This window comes from Carassius auratus, unplaced genomic scaffold (genome assembly GCF_003368295.1).
Source record: "Carassius auratus strain Wakin unplaced genomic scaffold, ASM336829v1 scaf_tig00021163, whole genome shotgun sequence".
NCBI classification, from domain to species: Eukaryota; Metazoa; Chordata; class Actinopteri; order Cypriniformes; family Cyprinidae; genus Carassius; species Carassius auratus.
Window position 1 is genome coordinate 42,097 of NW_020525087.1, and position 26,918 is coordinate 69,014.

Sequence of the window (26,918 nt, forward strand, 5' to 3'; positions counted from 1 at the left end):
TTGACACCATGGTATAATGAGCATACTCACACCCTAAAGAGAGTAGCCTGAAAAATGGAGCGCAGCTGGAGGAAAACAAAACTAGAGGTATTTAGTATTGCTTGGCGGGAAAGTAACCTATCCTACAGAAAAGCATTAAAAACTGCTAGATCTGATTACTTTTCTTCTCTTTTAGAATAAAAACAAACATAACCCCAGGTATTTAATCAATACAGTGGCTAAATTAACGAAAAATAAAGCCTCAACAAGTGTTGACATTTCCCAACACCACAGCAGTAATGACTTTAATGAACTTCTTTACTTCTAAAATCAATACTATTAGAGATAAAATTGCAACCATTCAGCCGTCAGCTACAGTATCACATCAGACAGTGTACTATAGAACCCCTGAGGAACAGTTCCACTCACTCTCTACTATAGGAGAGGAAGAATTGTATAAACTTGTTAAATCATCTAAACCAACAACATGTACTGTATATGTTAGACCCTATACCATCTAAGCTCCTAAAAGAGGTGCTTTCAGAAGTCATAGATCGTCTTCTGACTATTATTAATTGCTCATTGTCACTAGGATATGTCCCCAAAACCTTCAAACTGCCTGTTATTAAGCCTCTCATCAAAAAAAAAAACACAACTTGACCCCAAAGAACTAGTTAATTATAGACCAATCTCAAATCTCCATTTTCAGTACTGAGACTGCTCTCCTTAGATGTACAAATGATGTGCTCATATCATCTAATCGTGGGTGTATCTCTCTATTAGTTTTATGGGGTCTTAGTGCTGCGTTTGAAACAATTGACCACAACATTATTCTGCATAGACTTGAACACTTTGTTGGCATTAATGGAAGTGCATTAGCATGGTTTAAATCATACTTACAGTATTGTTCAAAATAATAGCAGTACAATGTGACTAACCAGAATAATCAAGGTTTTTCGTATATTTTTTTATTGCTACGTGGCAAACAAGTTACCAGTAGGTTCAGTAGATTCTCAGAAAACAAATGAGACCCAGCATTCATGATATGCACGCTCTTAAGGCTGTGCAATTGGGCAATTAGTTGAATTAGTTGAAAGGGGTGTGTTCAAAAAAATAGCAGTGTGGCATTCAATCACTGAGGTCATCAATTTTGTGAAGAAACAGGTGTGAATCAGGTGGCCCCTATTTAAGGATGAAGCCAACACTTGTTGAACATGCATTTGAAAGCTGAGGAAAATGGGTCGTTCAAGACATTGTTCAGAAGAACAGCGTACTTTGATTAAAAAGTTGATTAGAGAGGGGAAAACCTATAAAGAGGTGCAAAAAATGATAGGCTGTTCAGCTAAAATGATCTCCAATGCCTTAAAATGGAGAGCAAAACCAGAGAGAAGTGGAAGAAAACGGAAGACAACCATCAAAATGGATAGAAGAATAACCAGAATGGCAAAGGCTCAGCCAATGATCACCTCCAGGATGATCAAAGACAGTCTGGAGTTACCTGTAAGTACTGTGACAGTTAGAAGACGTCTGTGTGAAGCTAATCTATTTTCAAGAATCCCCCGCAAAGTCCCTCTGTTAAAAAAAAATGCATGTGCAGAAGAGGTTACAATTTGCCAAAGAACACATCAACTGGCCTAAAGAGAAATGGAGGAACATTTTGTGGACTGATGAGAGTAAAATTGTTCTTTTTGGGTCCAAGGGCCACAGGCAGTTTGTGAGACGACCCCCAAACTCTGAATTCAAGCCACAGTACACAGTGAAGACAGTGAAGCATGGAGGTGCAAGCATCATGATATGGGCATGTTTCTCCTACTATGGTGTTGGGCCTATTTATCGCATACCAGGGATCATGGATCAGTTTGCATATGTTAAAATACTTGAAGAGGTCATGTTGCCCTATGCTGAAGAGGACATGCCCTTGAAATGGTTGTTTCAACAAGACAATGACCCAAAACACACTAGTAAATGGGCAAAGTCTTGGTTCCAAACCAACAAAATTAATGTTATGGAGTGGCCAGCCCAATCTCCAGACCTTAATCCAATTGAGAACTTGTGGGGTGATATCAAAAATGCTGTTTCTGAAGCAAAACCAAGAAATGTGAATGAATTGTGGAATGTTGTTAAAGAATCATGGAGTGGAATAACAGCTGAGAGGTGCCACAAGTTGGTTGACTCCATGCCACACAGATGTCAAGCAGTTTTAAAAAACTGGTCATACAACTAAATATTAGTTTAGTGATTCACAGGATTGCTAAATCCCAGAAAAAAAAAATGTTTGTACAAAATAGTTTTGAGTTTGTACAGTCAAAGGTAGACACTAAAGGTAGACCAAAATGCAGCAGCAAGAGTTCTTACTAGAACCAGGAAGTATGACCATATTAGCCCGGTCCTGTCCACACTGCACTGGCTCCCTATCAAACATCGTATAGATTTTTAAATATTGCTTATTACTTATAAAGCCCTGAATGGTTTAGCACCTCAGTATTTGAATGAGCTCCTTTTACATTATACTCCTCTACGTCCGCTACGTTCTCAAAACTCCTAGAATAATACCTAGAATATCAAAATCAACTGCGGGCGGCAGATCCTTTTCCTATTTGGCGCCTAAACTCTGGAATAACCTACCTAACATTTTTCGGGAGGCAGACACACTCTTGCAGTTTAAATCTAGATTAAAGACCCATCTCTTTAACCTGGCATACACATAACATACTAATATGCTTTTAATATCCAAATCCGTTAAAGGATTTTTAGGCTGCATTAATTAGGTAAACTGGAACCGGAACACTTCACATAACACCGTACTTTCTACATCATTAGAAGAATGGCATGTACGCTAATATTTGTCTGTTTCTCTCTTGTTCCGAGGTCACCGTGGCCACCAGATCCAGTCTGTGTCCAGATCAGAGGGTCACTGCAGTCACCCGGATCCAGTACGTATCCAGACCAGATGGTGGATCAGCACCTAGAAAGGACCTCTACTGCCCTGAAAGACAGCGGAGACCAGGACAACTAGAGCCCCAGATACAGATCCCCTGTAAAAACCTCGGACCACCAGGACAAGACCACAGGAAACAGATGATTCTTCTGCACAATCTGACTTTGCTGCAGCCTGGAATTGAACTACTGGTTTCGTCTGGTCAGAGGAGAACTGGCCCCCCAACTGAGCCTGGTTTCTACCAAGGTTATTTTCTCCATTCTGTCACCGATGGAGTTTCGGTTCCTTGCCGCTGTCGCCCCCGGCTTGCTAAGTTGGGGGTCACTTTATCTACAGCGATATCGTTGACTTGATTGAAAAAATAAATGCACAAACACCATTTAACTGAACAGAGATGACATCACTGAATTCAATGATGAACTGCCTTTAACTATCATTTTGCATTATTGACACAATGTTCTCCTAATGAATGTTGTTCAGTTGCTTTGACGCAATATATTTTGTTTAAAGCGCTATATAAATGTGACTTGACTTTACTAAAGTTGAAGGGTCATCACTTTCTCAGTCTCTAAGCCCAAACAGATGTTTGCTATACATAACGCATTCAATCCCTCAGGTCTGTGTCTTGCAAATCACAACTATCCAGTGACTGCTCTGCAGAATAGTTATCCACATCTGAAGAACCTGTTATTGCTTACTGTATACTGGTAGAAGACACCTGATGTCTCACATCCAAACAACAATTCAGTCCATATGCAAAGGACCAGATAGGGGAACTCACTGCTGTCTTGTATTATTGTATTATTATTATAGCTTGGATGGTCTCTTCTGGGAACAACGGATCAAATGCGGCCCTCGTGATCGCTTTCAGCATATGGAAAGTCTCTGGCAAGTTTATACTCTCCTGTACAGTGACAAGATGGTCACTAGGTATAAACAGGATCAAAACCCTTACAACCCTACTGCAAAATGCAACCATCAGAGTGAATGTGGATGGTCTACATTTACTACACCAGCAGTTTTCTATTGCAGTCCTCGCACCTCCTTGCTCTGCACATTTTGTATGCTGCTCTTATCACTTCAGACATTTGTTCTATTCAAACCCCTATTCAAGTGCCCTGTGAAGGGGACATCAAAGGATATTCCATCATGATTCCAGTTCGAAGTGAATGTATATGTTCCATTCAAAGTGCATTGGAGTGTGTGAGACATTGATTTTAATTGTATCTATTTACAGCGGTATATGATGTAAGACTACCTTATATGATGTAAGGTATATGATCCGTATGTGCAGACGTTGCACAGCGCAAATCCATGAAAGAATTTTCCGAAGTGAAGTAAACGAACAGATTTCCCCTGCACAGTGAGAAGGGAGCAATAAACACTGTGTAGAGACCATGTCAATTGGAACACAGTTCATGCACGGAGCTCACTTCTAACGAGCTGATTATCTGAATCAGGTGTGTTAACAAAGAGAAACATGCAAAATGTGCAGAGCAGGTGAGCGCGAGGACTGGAATTGAGAACTGCTGTACTACGCTATGCCAGGTAAAGTGGCTGTGCTCCCCAGTTTATGAAGCATAAACTGCTTTGCACTGAAATTGCACTGAAATTGTAAAGTTGAACTCAGCCAGGAATTTGGCTAAGATTACTAGAAGAGGAATGCAAAATAGCAAAGTCTCGGTTCATTCCACACCTTATGGTGCAACATGATTGTAAAGGCAGAATTCTCTTTAACTGTTCTTTTCAACATCAGAGATAATCTCTGAATGACCCTGAGATGTCCTCCTGAGGTTCCGTCAGCATACCATTGCCATTAGCAAAAACGTCAAAGGTATGTTGCAACAGGTATGCAAGCGAGTACTGTGGTTTCTTTGGAGAGACAATGCATTGGGATTATCAGGAGATTTGATTCAAATTATTACCACTTGCAGCCCATGTTGTATTTCTTATACCCTCCAATACCACGTACAAGAGCACAGAAGTGATATGGCTGACTTAAATGACATAGTGGAAGATTAATTCCAAATTGATTACTCCCTTCACAGCACACCAATCACAGACACAAATATTTATAAATGGAGGTATGATTCTTGTACTAAAAAAGTTGGCAGGCCCTTATCAGAGGAGCTCAGGACCAGCCTTCCTGATTCAACCAGTCAACAAGTAGCAGTCCATTCCCAAAATTGGGTATGGCAACTAATTTAATTAAAGAAGGCTGCTTTTATTTTTTTAACAGTTTCTGTGCCTAGTTGTTCACTCCTTGTGCCTTATTTCACAAGAAATTTATCAAGAACTGGTACAGGAGACCGTTAGGTCCCTGCATGGGGTAGCAGCTGCCACATCCCATGGCAAGGCATCTAATTACATTTAAGCAGAGAAGCTCCTTCTAATTTCCAAGGTGACTCATTTCCAAGGTGACTCATTTCCATTGGAAGTCAGGGCTTTAAATACTGGATAGTCTCTTGTACCAGAGTATAATGGGGCTACTGAACTTATTACAGTAGGTGGATGACCATATTGTGCTGGTGATCTAGACCAGGCCATCATAAAGGCAACATATTTCAGGTCTTCACGGGTCCACTTGGATTCGAAAACCCGAGGTCAAGGCTGTGTGTGCTCAGATGTTGCAGACTTATATCCAGTGACTCCGTACTTACTACCTATATGTCATGGTAATGCCTCCCTACCTCAAGTCTTGTTTGATTTCAACAACCTGCTCAGAAAGCGAAGCCTCAGGTGTTAGGTCAAGTGTTAGCAGAAGCATACCTAGTCACACTAGTGATATTATATGAACATGGAAGCAACACCTCACAAGCATCAGAAAATTCTGTAAAGACTGATGTGGTCACTTTTTCTTAGGGCTTGTTTATACTTGCTTTTACTTATTGGATAGCATTCATGAAATGACCAAGTGTAAATGCCTGTAAGAACCAGGTTCAGGTCTATTATTTTCAACACATTTTTTTTTTTTTTTTTTTTTGCATTAATTGAGGGACCTGGTAGTGGCAGATTTAGTAAGAATATATCATCTCTTCACCTGTGTGTTTGGGATATAGAGAGACGGGTGAAGGGGGAAGGCTTATTTTTTGCTGACAGCTAAAAGGCTTCTAATGCTGATTAATATCATTTATCTTGACTTTTGGACACAATTTTGTATGCCAGTGAAACAATTTTGGAATGTATTGGATGCACAACCTTGATTGTTTATCATCCAAATAAATCCACAGAATTCAGTCTTTGGATCTATGATCATTATCAGGAAGCCCTTCTGACAAGTAAGCTTTCTTTTACTCAGTCTCTCTGCAGCAAAATTTAGTTTTCAAGATAGTTGCCTACATTTGTCAGAAAAATCTACTCTATGTCCAAGACAAAACGGATTATCAGCCATTGAGACCACACATGAAGTCACGGCTTGATTATCTGGAGAGCGGCAGCCACCCGATAGCATCGCACACAAACAGTGGTATGTAACCTGTGTTTTGTACTGTGTTATGGTTTTTGTGAACACAGTTTGCAGGGGTTATAGCTACATATTGAAGTTTGATGTTACTGTTGTTTATAGCAAGAGTTCATTGCCGCTGATCGGGCTTGGGTTCGCTGTGTTTGAAGTGGATGACTGGTGTGTGTGTGGTTGGATTCATACATTGTTGATTATTTGCAGCTGTCTGTAAACACAAAATGAGTGGATCAAGGGGTTGCTCAACCTAATCTAAAATGGAGAAAAGAAAATTCACTCTGACTGCAAAGGTTTTGGCAAGCAAGACTGAGTCAATTTAGAAACAGCATAAAGAGAAAGTAAACAAATGAAATAGCCAGATTTTGTCTTTGTTTCACAAGTGAAAGCAAAGTTTGATGTTCTGCTGCAATTATCTGAAAATGCCACGGCATTGCACAAACCTCTGATGCCTTTAATTCCAAAGATGAACAAAAAAGACAAAATGCATGGTTCACAAATGTCACCGAAAACAAACAAGGATTAACTAATGATGCCGAAGTGTGGAATTCAGAACTTAACTTAATAGGTCTCCTTCACAGCTAACTCATGACATTGACTTTTACCAGGATGTTTTGTCAAGGGAAAAAAGTAGCATTCATGAGGATGTAAAAAAGGTTACAACAGCAACTATCTTCTCAACATGATGATCAGGATGACATATTGCCATGTGACAGCATAGCAAACCTAAGCAGTAGAAAACAAGGTTCAAAATCAAATGTTTCTTTTACTTCATCAGCACATCTTAAAGCAGAGGTTGAAATAGCTGCTCTGCTTCTCTGTCAAAGTTTGCTAAAGCAAAAACATTACCTTGAGGAGCAGGAAAAGAAATTAAGACAACAAAAATAACTTTAGCTTAAGGTTGATATAGCCACATCAATGGCAAAAGTGAATGCTTTAAAGAACTCTGGATCTGGAGCACAGAGTGCGGCTTTCTTAACGATCTGATGGCATGGAGTCATATTTTATGATAAAAGGAAAAACAGTTGAAGCTCTTGATGCAGAGACTTTTGTTCCATGAAACCTTGGAAAGGATAAAAAGGGAAAAACAGCAACTGGAAATGCTGATTTACATTTTTGAAGGCCAAATCAGAAAAAGGCAGACAATGCCATGAATCTCCAGCAGATGCCCCACAGAGTTCATCAGACAAAGTTCATCAGTTTCAAATACTACCGCACCTGCAGTGTCTCATCGTAGATATTTCCATACACTCTAATTCCATAAACATTAACAGTGAACAGAACCCTGTGTTGTCTATAATGGAAAAACAGAATGAGATAACATCAATGCTGCCTAAGGGAGATATCCAAATATTTGATGGTGACCCTCTACATTACCATGCTTTCTTGTGGCCTCTTGAACAAGTAATTAAGGAAAAGACTTATAATGCTGAAGATGCATGTAACTGATGGCTCAGGATATGCAAAGGCAAAGACCTTACTGCATGAACATTTTGGAAACAAACATATGATTGCATCTGACTATTTGAATAAGATATCTTAATGGCCATCATTTAAGTCAGAAAATGGAAAAACTTTACGTGTATACAGTCTGTTCTTGCATGGATGTTGCAATGTCATGGATGAGGTTCATAGTCTGTGTGAATTGAAAACACCTGCCAACATGATCACTGTGATTAAAAGATTACCTTACAAAATGAGAGACAAGGGGCAAACAGTGTCATGTAACATCCAGGAAAAGCAACATCAGAGAGCTGCGTTTGTTGATATTGTGACTTTCATTGAGCGACAAGTGAAAAAGATGACAGATCTTGTGTTTGGAAACCTACAGGATGCAATTAAAGAAATCACCTCACCTGTTCCTATCACAGTTGAAAAGAAACATACATGGAACACAAGATTAAAGATGAAACTTTACCTGAAAAGACTTGTCTGTACTGCAAAGGTGGACACATGCTGGAGTTTTGTACTCTGTTGGAGAAGAGAGCTCAGAGTTGAGAATACAGATTTTTTTTTTTTTCTAAAAAAAAACAAACAAACAAAAAAAAAAAAAACACTGGCGTTTGTTTTGACTGTCTCTGAACTGGTAACATCAGAAAGGAGTGTAGAGAACATCTCTTTTGCTAAACTTGTGGTTTAAGGGACCTTAGTATGCTTCACATCCACCACAAGGAGAAGGTAGCAGATGTAAAAAGAAAGGTAAGAGCAACTCAGAGAATGCAGTGCAGTTGTTTGGTTACAATTCAAAGACTTTAAGCTCGCCATCGTACCAGTGAATTTAAAATCAAAGAGAGGTCAAAGGATCCTTCTACACAATGGGTTTGATGGAGAGACTGAATCTCTCTGGGAGAATAACAAAGATTCTTCTGCGCACCACAGACCAAGAGACAGATTTGGAAGTGGCTGGACTGGACAGTGGCTGGTACTGTGAAATGGAAGATATCTTCACACAACTTAGGATGCTTGTTAATATGAGTAACATCCCAGGACAGGAAGATCTGCATAAATGGCCTCAGATGTGGAGCTTCTGTTCAGAGCTTAGGAACCACTTGAAGTCTTTAGGAGTGTGGATAAAGGGCCCTGTACCATCATGGTTGGATGGTAAATGGACCTCTTGGTGGAGGATGCTGTGATGAACCTGACTTGTATCATTCTGCAGATACCATCAACAGAATTTTTGCTGTAACACTTGATGAACTCTGGAAACAACAGTTCAAGACAGTTTGGCTTTACCTCTGAAGGACAGAAAGATAAGTATGCCTAACAACCGTAACATTGCAGAACAATGCACTCTTAACCTGAAGATAAGGTTTACCAGAGATGCACTAATTCATAAGGATTACACTGCTTTCATGAATAACCTTATATCCAGTGGCTATGCAGAGAGAGTGCCAACCACAGATCTGGCATGCAGTGACGGAAAGGTTTGGTACATCGATCCCACACCATGGAGAATTTGGTATATTGCACACCACCAAGAATTTATATTCTGCCTCGACCAAGCTTCCACTCTACAATATGTTTGATCATGCTCATTTCCCAAAATGTCTTAATTATTACAGAGAAGAATAAAGTCAACAGTTAAGTTGTTTGAAACATTTGGGATGATGACATGCTGAGCAAATGGTGACCAATTGTAGAATGTGAATGATGTGGGACACTAAGAACCACCTCAGACAAAGGAGTGCCGGAACTTAATTAACATACAGACTACAGCTGTTACAACAGGAGCAACTCTATTTACATCAAGGGTTGTAAACTGAAAATGTATAAAAGTTTTGAACTTCGTATGTTCTGGGTTCATTTTGACTCTGTTGAACCCAAGGTACTACATGTACTTTGTCACTACTATGCTCCAATAAACATCTTCATCAAGATCAACAATGTCCTTGTAACAAAGGCAAAAACTCCATGGTCACGGGAAGGAGGACTTGGGAACCGCCGGACAATCAAATGAGACTTTAATGATCAAATAAACATAAAACAGCGCGACAGCCCCTCGCGGACGACTATCATGCACAAATAAAGACCAAACACAAAATAAAGCCCAGGCCTGGTCCTCTCTGGTCCTTCACGGTTGTCGCTCCTCTTTTGTATCCTTCCAATCTCCTCTGTGTGACTCGAGACCGGTGAGTGTCGCAGGTGTCGCTCTTTTCCAATCACTCCACCGGCCTTGCTCCATTCCCATGGCTCTTGGCCCTGCCCCACTCGTCACAGTCCTCATCACTTTTTCTTACATTGGCAAGCCACCCACCGAGGGATTTCTAAAAAGCAGAAAAAGGTAAGAAAAGCAATTTCTTTCTTTTTTCTGATGTTGTCAGGGAACCCCCTCGTTTTAAAAAAAGATTTGGAAAAAAAATTGTAAGGATAGAAGAGAATCTAGTTTAATCTGTATTGGCAGGAGGAGTTCTTAAGCCTATTCTGTACAAATTTTGTTTAAGATTCTAATGGAACTGAATCAGCCCGACACAGTGTGGTAGCAGAGTTGTATTGGGAATTGTTGTTTCTAAAGTAACTGAAGCAAAGTTCTTAAGTTTAAAGTTTATAAAGTAATTGAAACTCTGTTTTGGTCTGTTATAATTCTGTTAGGATTCTAATGTAATTGAACAAACCCGACATATTATGGTGGCAGAGTTGTATTAGATCTATTGTTTCTAAAGTAACTGAAACGGAGTTGTAAGTAATTATGTAATACCATAATAACGTAATTGAAGCTGACTGTGAAGTTGTGATAATTCTGATGAAATTATAAAGTAAGTGAATTGACCAGCAGTGTGGTCACAGAATTATTTCATAACTGTTGTGTTTATAGTGTAGTAAATCCAATGCAATGAACTCTGTGACGTTTGAAGCCCAAAATCAGTGTTTATTTGCCCATCGTACTGTGGCTCAGTAAACTTGTAAAAATATAACATAAAGCCGGAAGTGTTACGTTTTTAACAGTGTAGTGAAGAGTAAGGCCCAAAGGAGTGTGGCCATGTCCGGAAAAGTGAACAGTTTAGTTCAGAAGCCCGACGTAGAGTGGCTGTTTTATTCATTTGCATCCAAAGCACAGGAGCTGTGAATAATTAGAGTATCTCAAAGTAACTAGATAATGTTCAGTCAGTGAAGGAATAAAGCCTATTGAATTGCTGAAGACAATTTAATAAGATTGTGAAAATGGAAGAGCTGAGAGTTAAATACATCGCTAAAGCATGGCTCGGTGAGAATATTTGATGGGATAGAGAAGGCAGATGACCCCTATGAGTGGGCTTTATCCCAATTCAAAAATTGTCCCAAAATGGCCAAAGACAAAGAGGGAAAAGTTACCAATGCACTTCAAGCTCTTTATGCCTCATACAAGGTAACTAAGAAAATATCATAGGACATTAAAACTGAAAACAAGTTGTTAAATTCTCAAGTCAGAGGCTATGTCATATCATTGAGAAATTGTGAGGCTGAAGAGATCATTTTGAAGGAACAGATAGTGAAATTGGGAAAAGGAATTTCAAAGTCCAAAACAGAGAGGGAAACATTTAGATGTTTGTATGAAGGGAAAGCTAGACAGTTAGTAAATGCTCAATCCAATTTTTAATATAATGAGAATAACTGCAAGGAAGCCTTTAGTCAATGACATAATTCGTCAGATGGTTCTGTAAGGTTCACAGTAGCACCAGTGCGAACAAGACGTACTAGAAATGAGAGAGTTCTTGATCAAAGAAATGACAATGGACCAGTCTTTTATGGACTTTCAAAGTCTTGTTACAGCAGTAGATACTTTTGACCCTGATAACATGGATCCTGTAGAGTTTTTGTCAAAACTGGAGAAGGTAGTGGATGTTTATAGTGTGTCAAAAAAAGATGCTTGTAGACTTCTAATGATCTGCATTCTTCACTCATTAACTAATGCTCTCTCATTGGAAGTTCATGACAAAAGAGCAGACAAGAGTGCAAGGAGAGATTATCTACTTAAACTTACTGGAACTAATTTTGTTAACTTGAGAAAGATAACCGAGGTCACAATGCAAATTGGAGAGCATCCTCTAGCATTTGCATTCAGGTTGTGGGAATTGTTCAGCTGTTACATTTGTTTTTTTTTCAAATGCAACTAAACAAAACCTCATGTTTAAGTCTACATTAATTGCACAGAGTAGTTCACACATACAAAAAGCCATTGCTATGCATGTAGATGTAAACACCATACGAGCTAATCATTTAAAAAAAATGACACAGCATTTCAATGCAAGAAGTCGAATTAAAGCTTCAGAATGTAGACATCCAGTTGCTGCCTTTGGCAGGAGAGAATGTTGTAGATTATCTAATGGTTTCCATCAGAGACAAAAGAAATTAGAAAGAGTAACTTCAGAAGGTGTCACTCTCTGTTATGCTTGCGGAAAAGCTGGTCACATTGCTAGACTTTGTCAAGACAATGAGAAAATGAGAAGCTTTGTCTGTCATGCATGTGGAAAGGATGGGCACATAGCAAGGCATTGTTTGAATAAAGGTAGAAAAGATTGGGAAGATGATTGTTTTGCTTGAGGAAGGATGGGACACAAGGCAAGACAGTGTCAATTTTCACGCAAAAGAAGGATGAGCTATTGCGGTTTGCTTAACAAAATAGGCAGTTTAGAAACCCAATTGGCACTGTTGTAAGGGAATAAGGAAGAAGATATTCACACCTTGCCAGACACAGTGGAGCTAGGGGATTTCCACAAGAGAAAGGACTTCTTAAAGGACAGGGTGATCATTAGAACCAGAAATTGAGTGATTTCCAGACTTGAAAGAACTCCAAGCCTAAAATATCTAGAAACCCTGAGACCCACCAATGCTAAAGGCCACCACAACAAGACTGAGTATTTCATTCAGAAGGACTCTTCCCAACTGAAAAGAATGGGCATTGGAAAAAAGAACCAAGGAGAGACTGAGGACAGCAGTTTTACCACTGTGATGGAAAAGAAGTGGGCAAGGGACAAACGCCCACTAAGAAATGCACAAAGACACAGACTCACATTACACTAGAAAAACATAAATATATGCATACTATTGTTGTTATGGTTCTCAAGTTCTCCTCTCCCAACCCCCGCCCCCCTCTTCCTCCACAAGGGGCGAAGTTGTGAAAAGAAATAGTATATATATAAGGCTAAGTAAGGCCACCATGCCTGAGGAGTTAAAACTTCCTGCCATATTAGCTAAAGACCTCTATTTTTACTCATCTTACAACATAATCATCGAGAGGTTGGCCATGGAGGTAGAAATAATATGTTGTCAAGACTACGCCAGAGATACTGGATACTGGTGTTAGTGGTTCTATAAGGAAGATCTTGGCAAGATGTGTGGTGTGTCCACAGCTACATGGAGCTGCAGGTCAACAACAGATGGCAGAATTGCCTGAAGATAGAGTTTTTCAGAAGAACCTCCCTTGAGTCATGTTGGAGTCGACTACTTTGGACCATTTGAAGTCAAACATGGGAAGAGAGATGGGAAAAGATATGGAGTTATCTTTAAGTATTTGGCAATAAGAGCAATGCACATTGAAGTTGCTTCATCACTGGACAGAGATTCTTGGAGTAATGCATTATGACACTTTATTGCAAGACGAAACCAGGTTAAAGAGTTATGGTCAGACAATGGCACTAACTTTGTCGGTGGAGAGCACTAGTTGAGACGAGACATTGAAAGATGGAACTTGGAACAGATCAATGATGCACTCTCATTAAAGGAATTAAATGGACCTTCAACCCTCCCACTGGTCACATCATGGAGGAGCATTAGGAATACTTACCACAAATGCAGGAATGACAGTAATGGACAAAGATCAAGCGGAATTTAATTCCTGGAGACATCATACTGGTAGTGGATGATTCTGTGCCCCCCAACTCCTGGATCACTGGAAAGATAACTGAAGTGGTTCCAGACAGAAGACGACCCATTAGACAAATCTGGATCAAGACCCAAACCAAGCGTATATGCAGGCTGGTAACCAAGATCTTTTGGATAATATGACCCATGACGTTGGAGAGTTAGGTCCGCTGGTGCGGACCCTGGAAGGGGAGACTAGTGTCAGGGATCTGGCAAGCCTAGGCCCAACCAATCACCAATGCTCTCAATCACTTGACTATTAACCAGCCACACCTGCCACGTATCACGGAACCAATCAAGAGCACTATAAATACACTCACCTGCACCTCAGTTCCCTGTCAAGCCTCCAACAGAAAAGATTGTTGCATAGTTTCTCCCAGCGCCTTCAAGTCAGAAGTAACATATACTCATCTCAGTGTTACGCTAACCTGTCTTCTTGTTCTGCTGTTCCCAGGACTGTGGATCACCGTGCGATGCCATGTGATTCTATGGTCGCTGTATTCTCCCATGAACATTCCGAGTGGATACTGTCTTTGGCTTGTGAGAAGGAAGCGAAGAACAGTGAGATCTATAATTGTGGCTGTGACATCTGAGTTCCAAACTCTCGACCTGTGCGATGTCCCCGTTCCACGAACAATACTCCATGCACTAAATGAACGGAACTTTACTGTGCAACTACCACCGAAGATACACTGAGCACTTGAACTCTTTATAATTCACCTTTACCTCTGTGAATAAATAAATATATATTTTTTATTCTCCTGTATGTGTAATGCATATGTAATTATTAACTGCAATAATTAGGAGCTAGAATGTAAGAACCAGGTATAGTTTATTATTTTGAACACATTTTTGCATTAAATGCAACACCTGTTGGTGGCGGAAGTACTAAGAATATATCATCTGTCCACCTGTGTGTTTGGGGTATGGAAAGAGGGGGTGACGGGGAAAGTCTTATATTGGCTGACTCCTAAAATGATTAAAATACTGTTTAATGTTGTTTATCATGAATTTTGGACATCATTTTGTATGCCTGTGAAACAATTATGGAATGTATTTGATGCACAACTTTGTTTCACATGCAAATAAATCTACAGAATGCAGACTTTAGATCTATGATCATTATCAGCAAGCACCTACAATGCTCTCTGAAACGTATTTGAGAATAATCAGATCAATCAAACCACTTCAGGAGGTGGATTGGGATACATTACGGATGCAACTTGATCAAATTTAAAATTGATAAATTGTTTAAGGTAGTAAATCGTAGTTCATTTGGGTTCTGATGTGGTCTAAAGCAGCCTGACTTGGTTTTATTCGGTTTATTAAGGTCTGATCAGTTCTAATTGTATCTAAAGAGGTTTCTTAAAGGTCTGCTGATGTCTAATGCAGTTTCATCGCTTAATCTTGTACTTTCAGTCAAGGGATCGAAGTTTGTCTACAAGCTCTATCTATCTAGTTGTAAATATTTTTTTCTTATCTAACCACCTCTGAAAGCATAGTCCCATCTTGTTTGCAAGTGCATGCAGCAGAAGTACAGTTTGACCCCAGGCTGCATTTATCTCATTCCATTCCACTGGTACACTGGGTAATCTTCCTAGGCGGAAGTTATTTATTGTTCCGAACTGCCCACTGTGCCTGAGAAAAAGGTAGAAGAAAAAAAAATGTAAAAAAAAAAAAAAAGTGTTATATACAAAATTCTACATCATAAGCAGGTTAAGCAAAACCTGATTTTAGAGATTACACTATTCTATTTTGCATATAAATGTTTAAAAAAGCTTATTCAGTATGCACATATTTCCGTTTTGGGTCCCACTTTATATTAAGTATCCCTAATACATGTGTGCTTACATAATAACTAAATGTGTACGTAGTATGTAACCACAGTGTAAGTACACATTGGTACATCGTATCTACAGCTCTAATGTTTGTGTAACTACAACGTGTAACAATGTGCAAGTAAGTCGTGGCCAAAAGTTTTGAGAATTATATAAATATTGGAAATTTGAAAAGTTGCTGCCTAAGTTTTTATAATAGCAATTTGCATATACTCCAGAATGTTATGAAGAGTGATCAGATGCATTGCATAATCCTTCTTTGCCATGAAAATGAACTTAATCCCAAAAAAACCTTTCCACTGCATTTCACTGCTATCAAAGGACCTGCTGAGATCATTTCAGTAATCGTCTTGTTAACTCAGGTGAGAATGTTGACGAGCACAAGGTTGGAGATCATTATGTCAGGCTGATTGGGTTAGAATTGCAGGCTTGAAATGTTCATTGCGTTGCATAAAAATGGCTCGACAGGCAAGGATATTGTGGTTACTAAGATTGCACCTAAATCAACAATTTATAGGATCATCAAGAACTTCAAGGAAAGAGGTTAAATTCTGGTAAAGAAGGCTTCAGGGCATCCAAGAAAGTCGAGCAAGCGCCAGGATCACCTCCTAAAGAGGATTCAGCTGCGGGATCGGAGTGCCACCAGTGCAGAGCTTGCTCCGGAATGGCAGCAGGCAGGTGTGAGCGCATCTGCACGCACAGTGAGGCGAAGAATTTTGGAAGATGGCCTGGTGTCAAGAAGGGACAAAGAAGCCACTTCTCTCCAAAAAAAACATCAGGGACAGATTGATCTTCTGCAGAAATTACAGTGAATGGATTGCTGAGGACTGGGGCAAAGTCATATTCTCCGATGAAGCCCCTTTCCGATTGTTTGGGGCATCTGGAAAAAGGCTTGTCCGGAAAAGAAAAGGTGAGCGCTACCATCAGTCCTGTGTCATGCCAACAGTAAAGCATCCAGACACCATTCATGTGTGGGGTTGCTTCTCATCCAAGGGAGTGGGCTCACTCACAATTCTGCCCCAAAAAAACAAAAAACAGCCATGAATAAAGAATGGTACCAAAACACCCTCCAACAGAAACTTATTCCAACAATCCAACAACAGTTTAGTGAAGAACAATGCATTTTCCAGCACGATGGAGCACCATGCCATAAGGCAAAAGTGATAACTAAGTGGCTCTGGGACCAGAATGTTGAAATTTTGGGTCCATGGCCTGGAAACTCCCCAGATCTTAATCCCATTGAGAACTTGTGGTCAATCCTCAAGAGGCAGGTGGACAAACAAAAACCCACTAATTCGGACAAACTCCAAGAAGTGATTATGAAAGAATGGGTTGCTATCAGTCAGGATTTGGCCCAGAAGTTGATTGAGAGCATGCCCAGTCGAATTGCAGAGGTCCTGAAAAAGAAGGGCCAACACACGACTCTTTGTCATGTAATTGTCAATAAAAGCCTTTGAAACACATGAAGTGCTTGTAATTATATTTCAGTACATCACAGAAACAACTGAAACAAAGATCTAAAAGCAGTTTAGCAGCAAACTTTTTGAAAACTAATTTTTATGCAATTCTCAAAACTTTTGGCCACGACTGTACAACTGGGTAACAGGAATTTGATAACACTTTGTTAATGAAAGTACAAATGTGTCACAGGACTAACAGCACTTAAAAGAAAGTGTTACACTAGATTTAACATGTAATTACTCTGAAGTTACACAGCAGTGGCCAGTAAGTTAGGCTTTACATATAAATTGTGGTTGGTGTCCAGAATGTTACACTATATATTGTGGACAGTTCCCATGTAAGTACACTGGTATTATAGTGTTGCACCAACTCCAAGTTGAGATCCAACTCCTTCTACTTTACGTATCCTTAAATCTACCAATTTCCACCCCCTGGATCCCATTTCCACCCCTAAACCTACCCCCTGGATCAAATGGTTCCAATGACTCTTATACAAGTTGTTACAAAATGTAGTTATATAATTCCTGTTACACGAGTACTTGATGAAGTGAAAAAAGTGTTGTTACCAATGTCCTGTTACAAATTTGTACTTAAGCAAACCTTCCTGAGGGTTGTTACACATGTGTAGTTACACAAACACTAGAACTGTAGATACTATGTACTTACACTGTGGTTACATACTATGTACACAAACAGTTACTATGCAGGTACACAGGTAGTAGGGGCACATACTATAAAGTGGGACCATTTGGATGATGGTCCTAAAACTAAAGAGATTTTATAAAGAGATTTGAAACCAGATATGAAAGGTGGCATTGAAAACGTTGGTCTTCTTGAGTCTGTCCAACTGAATCTGACAGTAACGCATTTGATTGTCCACACTCTTAAGATCATCATCCAACTCCAACTGCTGTCTCTTAAACTCGCAGTACTCCTTCTGATACCTGAGACAGAAACAGACAAAGATGAGGGCATTTACTTGGAAACTGACAAAAAAAATAAATTAAAAGTGTCATCATGAGGAATACATTTTTCCTCAATCTTTAAAGAAAAATATGTTCAATGCACTATAAACATGCTTCTAATACAACTATAACTGCAAATCATGTATGACATACGAGAGCTGTCAGGAAAGGATCCAGCCATTTAATAAGATAAATAGAGACTTTTCTCAAAAAAAATATAAGATACAAGAACCACTGTACACAAGACAATGTCCACTTAAATGTATTCCTCAATGTAGTACTCTTCAATGCAGTCCTCTTCATTGTAGGCACCTTGATACCTCACAAAGTTTTCCAAGCATCTCATCCACTGTTCAAAGTACTCAGCAAAATCCTTTGTTGGAATCAAAAACCAAAAGCTGCCTCATCTGATTTCTCGAATCTCACAGACGGTCTGAAATCTCTTTGCTTTCAAAGGTGATGTTCAATGGTATTATGGGATGAATGTCTCTATTTTTCAAATTACATGGCTGGATACTTTCCAGACAGCCCTCATATTTTATATTAAAAATAGCTAGCTTCTCCCAAAGCTATCAGTTTTTTTTTTTTTTTTTTGACAGAAGTCTGTTCTTAACAGTTTGAGAAGTACATTTCAGAATACATTATTAATAGTTTATAATACAAGCAAAGTAATACAAGTTTTGCAAAGAGGCTGTTATTGAAAGACATGTAATAACAGCAAATCTGCAGCTCATGTGTGAGCAAGGAAAATCACTGTGTAGTTGTGGGCATCTCACATACTATACATTAGTGGGATTGTCACCATTGAACAAGACCTCAAAGAAATTAATAAAATGGCTCTCAGGGCAAACACACAAGTAAGCTCTGTTTCCAAGATGCTAATGGTAATATATATATATATATATATATATATATATATATATATATATATATATATATATATATATGCAGATGTAACTGATCCATCTGCATTTTTCAATCATTTTAAGTGTGTTGCTCCCATATATAATATATAAAGAGCTGTTAAGCTTATGGAGACCCTGGTTTACGTTCAGACTGGCTCATGTCTCAATCCCGTCCCCCCACCCCTCCCTGTACTTTCCTGTAACTTCTCCACTATTCTGTAAAATAAAGGCAAAAGAAAGAAAGAAAGAAAGAAAGAAAGAAAGAAAGAAAGAAAGAAAGAAAGAAAGAAAGAAAGAAAGAAAGATATGAATTCTTAGTAAATATTCTCATTCGTATGTACTGAAGTTCTTCGGTTTCCATCAGCTGGTTATGGTTGCGTCCCTCAGCCAGCTCTTTGGCCACGGCTTCACGCTGCACTTCAATGCTCTCAAGCTCCTGGATCAGAGATTCCTCCTCTTGTTTCAACTGCTGCAATGCATTCAGTAGACTGGCTTCCTCCTCCTCTGGTAGTTGAGACAGCAACTCTAAACAGCTCCTAACAATTAAGAGCCAATTGAGTGTCCCACTGAAGTCAATGATGTCAGTCATGTACTGACTAAAAATGTTTAATGACAAAAATAATGATACAAACCCTTTAAACCAGGCAAATAACACATCCCACTTACATAATAATAAAGTAAAGCAGCTTTAAGTTACTTGAGATGTTTTGAGTGTGAGTGACACTAACTTGTAATTCTGGCATTCATTTTCTGTCATGCTTAGCTGAGTGTCCAGATGGTCGAGTAGTGTGTCCGTGCACTCCTCACACAGTGGGTGATCAATGTCTGTCTGACCAGACATGATATCAAACAGATCACTTGTCACCTGCAGGAAAAACACATACATGAACCCTAGATTCTTTTCCATCCATCCACTCAACCTATGTTACAGTAGGTGGCCAACAAGAATGAGCCTTTTATCACGGTGGTCGCCGTCACTGCTGCTTCTGCAAAGTGCATTTGCAGCTTTTGACTGCTGAGTGGTGCTTAAACCACAAGTTATCAAACAAATGCATCAAAGCACATTTTTGCAAATAGCTGTCAGCTTTGCCAGATGATTTACATTTGACAGCTGCAATCAGGGAAAATTAAAGAGCAACACTGTAGTTAAAATATTTAATATTCACAGGTGAAAATTTAGTACTTATGAAGTTATGTGTGTTTCTTAGAACAAATTAAAGCAGGATAAATGTCTGTGCCTGTGCTTATATTTTCTTTAAGCTACACAGTACTACAACTTTTTTTAGATTTGAAACATTAACAGCCGTGAACTATTATTTATATAATATGAATTATGTGTTATATTATCCTTTTCATCGGAGCATAAAAGGTGTATGTGAGATTTTTTTTTTTTTATATATGTAGCCTAGCTCACTAAAATGGGTGATTCTCACGAAATCGTAGTTTCAAAGATTTCATATATGACATTTTAAAAAATGTTTGTATCAACAAATTTTCTTTTTAAGCATTAAGAGCCAGGTCTGAAATGTCGGTGACCATAAATTGAAATAAGTTTTACTGACAATTTAACAATTTTTTGAACATATTTTCCAAAACATGTTGTTAAAAATCTAATTACCGTAACACTCTGAAAAGTCCAGTGCCATGGGGAAAAATAATACATTTTCACATTTTTTTAAATGGTTTATTAACAGTCATGCACAGTTACTTGAAACTTTGGTATAAAATATATTTTTATAATAACATTTTTGTGTGTTTTTCAATTATTTCTCTCATTACCGCAACACCTTCTGCATTTTGCAACCCATTTTTATAAATTTTTTCTTTAAAAACTGAAATATTTTCAAAATGATGTGCCAAACCTGAAAGAACATAATGTATAGATTCTGCACATACATTTAAAATTTTTCAATTTCTTAAATAAATCTTAAAAGAATGCATGTTGCGGTAATGATACATAGGTTACGGAGATGAGGTTCATGATTTCGGTAATGATAATAGGAATATTAAGTATGTGGTATAGTCAAACAAATAATATTTAATGTAGAAAATAAATTAGATAATATTGGCATAAATTATTTTGCAGTGCTTCATAACTAGATAACATAGGGTAAAAACACCAGGGGCCATTTTCACAAAATATTTTAAGTGAAACTAAATGTTGCTCCTAACTCCACATCTTTAGGACTCTTTGACTCTTCTTCAAGTACTTCATAAAGTGTTTTTATGTAAAAATCAGCTCTTAAATCTGTGAAAAGTTAGTGGTAATCAAGAGGACAGCTAAATCACAAAGACCAAATCATACACAATCCTAAAATGGCTGTTTCCACAGCAATCCAGTTTGGATTTATTTTACCTTTGTACTAAATCTTACTGTTTTATAAGCCATAATAATTCTAGTCTGTTAATTAAAAGGCTGCTTATACATATAACAATTATTTATAAGATGCAGACATGTAGAGGCTGACAATTAGCTGAACATATGCTTGTTTAATTAGTGACACTCTAGTTCAATCTTTATTTGATTATGGCAACATGATATCTCATTCTACAATATTTCTATTATAAAATAACTGACAGAGACCCATCCCTTATCAGCCAATCACTGTGGGTGTAGTTAGTAATCATGCTGACATCATCCATACCAAAAAGGTCATCCTCACTCTTTTTCTTAGCTTAAGATTTCTCCCCATTCCTTAGTAAAATTCTGTCACAGCTGCTTTATGAATAAGTTTTAAGAGAAGCTGTTTAAAGGGGACCCTGTGGTTTTCCACAAAAATAAATACTTAATAGTGCAATGTTAGAAAACAAACCAGACTAATATTAGTTTTGTAATTTTAGTTTTATTATTAAAAAAATATTCACAATACATTATTACAAAATAATGTTTCTTATTTTATTTTATATTTTATGTAATAATCATATAATTATGTAATAACTATTTATTAATTGTCATTGACAGTGGGAATGTAGTCTATGGTAACTCAAGTGGATTTTTTTCTTTCTACTGAAAGAGTTGGTTCTGGTAAAGAGTACACCCAAGTGTTTACCTAAAGTTTTTCAAAAATCGCTCATTCCTAAAAAGATGGTTCACAATATATTTTTCTTATTTCCATAAAGATGTTCTCCTTCAATTTAACCTAACCATTCTTTAATAATTGTTTTTGAATTAGAATTTAAAACTGCTGCATTTTGTCATATCTAAATACACTGCCATTCAAAAGTTTAGCATCAATAATAAAAAATAATAAAAGTTTTTTAAAGCCTCTTCTGCTCATCAAGGCTGCATTTATTTGATCAGAACTACAGTAAAAACAGTAATATTATGATAAAGTGATGGTTATCTTTTTAATATACTTTAAACCAGAATTTTATTTCTGTGGTGACAAAGCTTAATTTTCAGCATCATTACTCCAGGTTTCAGTGTCAAATGATCCTTTAGAAATTATTCCAATATGACATACAGCCAAGTATGGTGACCCATACTCAGAATTTGTGCTCTGCATCTAACCCATCCAAAGTGCACACACACAGCAGTGCGCGCAAACGCACACACACACACACACACACACACACAAAAACACACACATAGTTCTGTTGCTCAGTATAAAAATCATTACACTTATAGAAAGTCCTCATAATGATAGATGCACCAACATTTGTGTAGGCTTCCCAACAATTTTTGATAACTACTCCTGCTGTAACCTCTAACCCACAATGTCTCTCTACTTCCTGGGGTTTGGTGGGTTGGTATAAACGTTTTCTCTGAAATTGGTCACCCTAGCCTTTGCTTAAGCTTTTTTGTTTTGTTATTAAATAATATTTAATTTAATAACTAATTTTATACATTTAAAAATAGTCTGTATGATTAAATTCTCATTACCAACTGGCCTTAAATTGTTGCGGTGAGTGAAAATGGTGTTGCGGAGGATGAGGTGTCTTAGTATGTTTTGCTAACAACAGAGAAACCATGATGATTTAGCAAATTTTTTACTCAGTAGATATAATCAGGCATTAATGAAGTATATTTTCATAGAAAATTTGTAATCTAATATTTTTCTAAATGTGGAAAACTACCCGTTTCGGTGATGATAATCAATTTGTCGTGTAGACGTTCTGACAAGAGAATTTCACACTTTTAACTGGAACAATATGAAGATATCTGCCTACCTTGTTGGTATTTTGAAGGTTCTGCCTCATGTGTTGCTTAATTTAAAATCATTTAAAGGCCTTTGCGATGTTAATTTGTGAAGATCTTGAGGTTTTGTTAAAGGGCGTGTCCATGGCGGCCTGACAAATTTTGATGTTTCGCCATGAAAAAGGAAGTTGCTGTAACTCAGACATACAATGTCCAATCTGCCCCAAACTTCACATGTTAGATAAGACTTCTGCCCTTAACAGATCTACATGCCCATATTCAGTTATAGTCATAGCGCCACCTGCTGGCAACATGAAGTGACATGTTTTATGCTGCGACAAACTACTCCTAGAAATCTTTTGACATTAATGTATTTTTTGTGGTCAGTCTAATCTAAAGGCCTGTGCAATGTTAAATTATGGAGATCTTGAGTTTTTGTTAAAGGGCTTGTCCATAACGCCATGACAAAATTTGATTTCTCGCCACAGCCAGCGAAGTTGTTTTAACTTATGCATAAAAATCTGAAGGCCAATATTTCCTTATAATGATTGCGCCACCTGCTGGCAACAGGAAAATTGGCACATATAAATGACTTTGACATATTCCAAGTATATTTATGTCTTTAAATGCATATTTCTCACCATTCACCTTTTTACTAAAGCCACACGGTGGCTGTGAATATATATACACACACTAAAAATACTACTTAGTTATTCCTTTTTTTTTTAAGTTTTAGCCATTATAGTTATAGTTTTAATAAGTAATCTGTAATAGCCTACTTTGTCTACTTATTAACTGAGATATATAGATTTAACTGATATATGAATTATTATATGCATAAGCAATGCAACATGCTAACAACAATATAGAGATAAATTTGTTTCTAATCACAATAGGAACAAAAATGTTTAGATGCTTTTTAAACTATATTAAACATATGCTCAACCAACACGGATTTGCAAATGTTGAAATTTTTTCCATCCATTTTTATAATTATCACTGTCAATCCCCAATAATTTTCTGACTTATAATTTAGCATAATCATACTTGCATTTAAATGTGTGTGCATGAAAAATAAAGGTTTTACATGAATTGTGAATGGACTAAATATAGAAAGCAAGTAAACAGCACTGCTTTTAAAATCACCTATGTTGTCAATTATTTAAATATAAATCAATGAAGTTGACTACATTACACAATGAATGTCATTTACATCCTGTGTGCACTTCGTTGATCATAATGAGAGAACGGGAGTTTAAACATTAGGACATTTTAATAATCTGTCCTATCTTTTTAAGTCCCATTGTTTTATTTAAATAGTGGCCACATTTTGTGTCGCATTTTATTAAATTATGGGAATGAAATATTATGAAATGCACTTTGATATGTTTGAAAACTTGGGAAGTCTGGTTAATACTATGTGTGTATATATACACACATAGTTGTTTTGTTTTGCTTTGGTGTCATATTGGTATATTGGTGTCAAATAACAGAATTGTGCACATCATCCTTCAAATGCTTTTTGTTCTGACTAATGGTTTAAAATAGCAATATCAACAGCAATGCAAAAATTATCAGATCGATTATAGATAAATGAAATCAACTGTAACTAATAAATCCTCTGCTTTATTGTACTACTTTTGTGTCTGCCAAGATGTAAATATGATGTAAATATGAAATTGTGTATAGTTGTATAGTGCAGTTTTGTATTAATGAATCCATACTTTCAGCCTGCGACTCAAGTTCTCCATGGTTCCTCCATCTGAAGCTTCTCCAATTAGACTGAAACTATTTGCACTTTCGGTTGACATCATCCTAAAGAACACAAACAGCTAATTAATACACCATCATACAATTGTAATATTTAATCTTTAAGCTCAGCACATTGCTGTTACAGTTCACAAGAGTTGCATATAACACATCACATGAATATCAATAAATAATAAATAGATATCAATAAATATAGATAAATATGCATATAATAGAGATACAAAGATATAAAAAAAAACGGACTAGAGACACAATTATGCATTAACTGAGAATCACAAATGTGATTTTAAAAAAGGGATTTACAGAACAGGAACATTACCCTACTTGAGAAAATAGCATGCAATGATATGTGTATTTTTCTGTTAACTAAAAAAGTTCAGAACTAAAAAAATATATATAATAATAATAATAATAAACATGGCAAAGTGTGTGAGACAGACAATGCGGTAATACTTTATTTTACTGTGTCATTGTTACACGTTACATGCATTTACTAATAACTGTAACACTAATGAGCTGATGGTATTTCAGCCATCTGTTCCATATTAATGAATCCTGACTCTAACACATTCTGCACTCAAAGACCAGAACGTGAGTAAACAAGGACCTTCGTTTTACAACATAATTCACCATTTGGGGCGCCGTGAAGTCGGTAACATCCTGCCGTGGATGACAGTTTTTACACCTATTGAGACTGTCCAGGGATACCCGTGAGCAGCCTCAAAGGAGAAATGAAACACATTCCACAACACACACACAAACAAACCTTTCTTAAAGTTCTTTACCTTCGTCATTTTATTAATAATATGTATTTTGAATGTTTGTGTATTGCATAAAAATGGTTAATCCTGTGTAAATGGTTAAAGTTGCTGAATTGTAAAGGCGAAATGTTTTTGGAATGAATGTTCTCAAATAGAACCATGGGTTGTAACACTACTCCTGACCAGGTCGTAAAACTTTATGACCTAACAAACAGGACAGGGAAGCTAACTCTTAGGAAAGAGAATGGTAAAATGTACTCAAATGTAGTCTAAATGTATAGAGTATTACCTTTTTGGTGCATTAGATTTTCCCCCATATAAACTGGAGTGTCTGCAGTTTATATAGTGTGTTAATCAAAATGTGTGATTAACACACTATATACTTTAAATTTCAAACTTTAAATGTGTGTAATTCTGCTTTGGAATGCAACTTTATGTTTTGATCATTTATATATGTTATTTTTGGTATCTGTTTAATTGTCATGCTTTGACGGACCCACTTATATAAAGCAAATTAATGAAAAATGTATTAATCTTGAATTACGGACTTGCTAGAATATCACTGCTGAAATCTGATAATCCCTAATTTATTAGGGTGGGTGTTTCCACAGAGACAAAGGAACTTTTTCCCACTTCAGATCACGGACGTTCATTGGTTGACCACGCGAACAGAGGCATGAACCATAAGAGCTGACCCAGGAAGTTCCTTTTACTCTCTTACTCTTCGCTTCTTCGCTTCCACGCCTCGGACCCTGCTCGTCCTTCTGCGCGGCCTTGGGCCGCCCTCCTATCGCCGTCCCCTCTCAGCACGGAGGCTGAGAGGACAGCCGTTCTCATGGCTCCTTCAGGAGCTTCCATTTTCGTCGTTTTTGTTTCTTTTCATTACTAAGTTTATTCGGCTATTCGCCTCTCCACACGAGGAAGACGAATTCCGAAACATTGTTTTGTTGGACTTTTCAAAAAACGTGCGATTCCGCAGCAACCCCCGGAAGACAGAACAGAACCACATGCACGCTGGTTTCAAAAGACCACGCACAAAGCATCACGAGAGACACTTGCAAATATCATTTTCTATGGAGATTTAAATGCTGTTTAAAGTTTGCCTATGATTTGATTCGTTGTTGTCTTTCAAGGCTTACTGTCTGTGAGTTTGCATAACTGAGCTCATTCTGTGGCCACATTCTCTCTCATTCACCTCTCTCTCTCTTCCTTTCTCTCTCATTCATTCTCTCTCTCTCTCTCTCCCTCATTTGGATTCCGTTATGTCTTGTACAAAGTTTACTGTCTGTATTGTCGTACGCGTATTTACTCTGTGTGATTTGTAGTTTGATGTATTATTAGTTCAATTATTAAAAACCCATATATATT

General features: G+C 37.6%; 1 protein-coding gene across 1 annotated transcript in view; it reads right to left on the reverse strand.

Moving 5' to 3' along the window:
* becn1 (beclin 1, autophagy related) overlaps positions 1-24,855 on the reverse strand; it is a 41,835-nt gene extending 16,980 nt beyond the window's left edge. The window contains exons 1-5 of the mRNA XM_026249455.1: positions 24,744-24,855; positions 19,610-19,746; positions 19,223-19,417; positions 17,809-17,955; positions 15,201-15,350 (exon numbers count right to left, since the gene is read on the reverse strand). Of these exons, the coding sequence (XP_026105240.1) occupies positions 15,201-15,350; positions 17,809-17,955; positions 19,223-19,417; positions 19,610-19,746; positions 24,744-24,833 (719 nt within the window). The 5' untranslated portion in view covers positions 24,834-24,855. The remainder of the gene's footprint in view (positions 1-15,200; positions 15,351-17,808; positions 17,956-19,222; positions 19,418-19,609; positions 19,747-24,743) is intronic.
* Between the last annotated feature and the right edge of the window lie 2,063 nt (positions 24,856-26,918).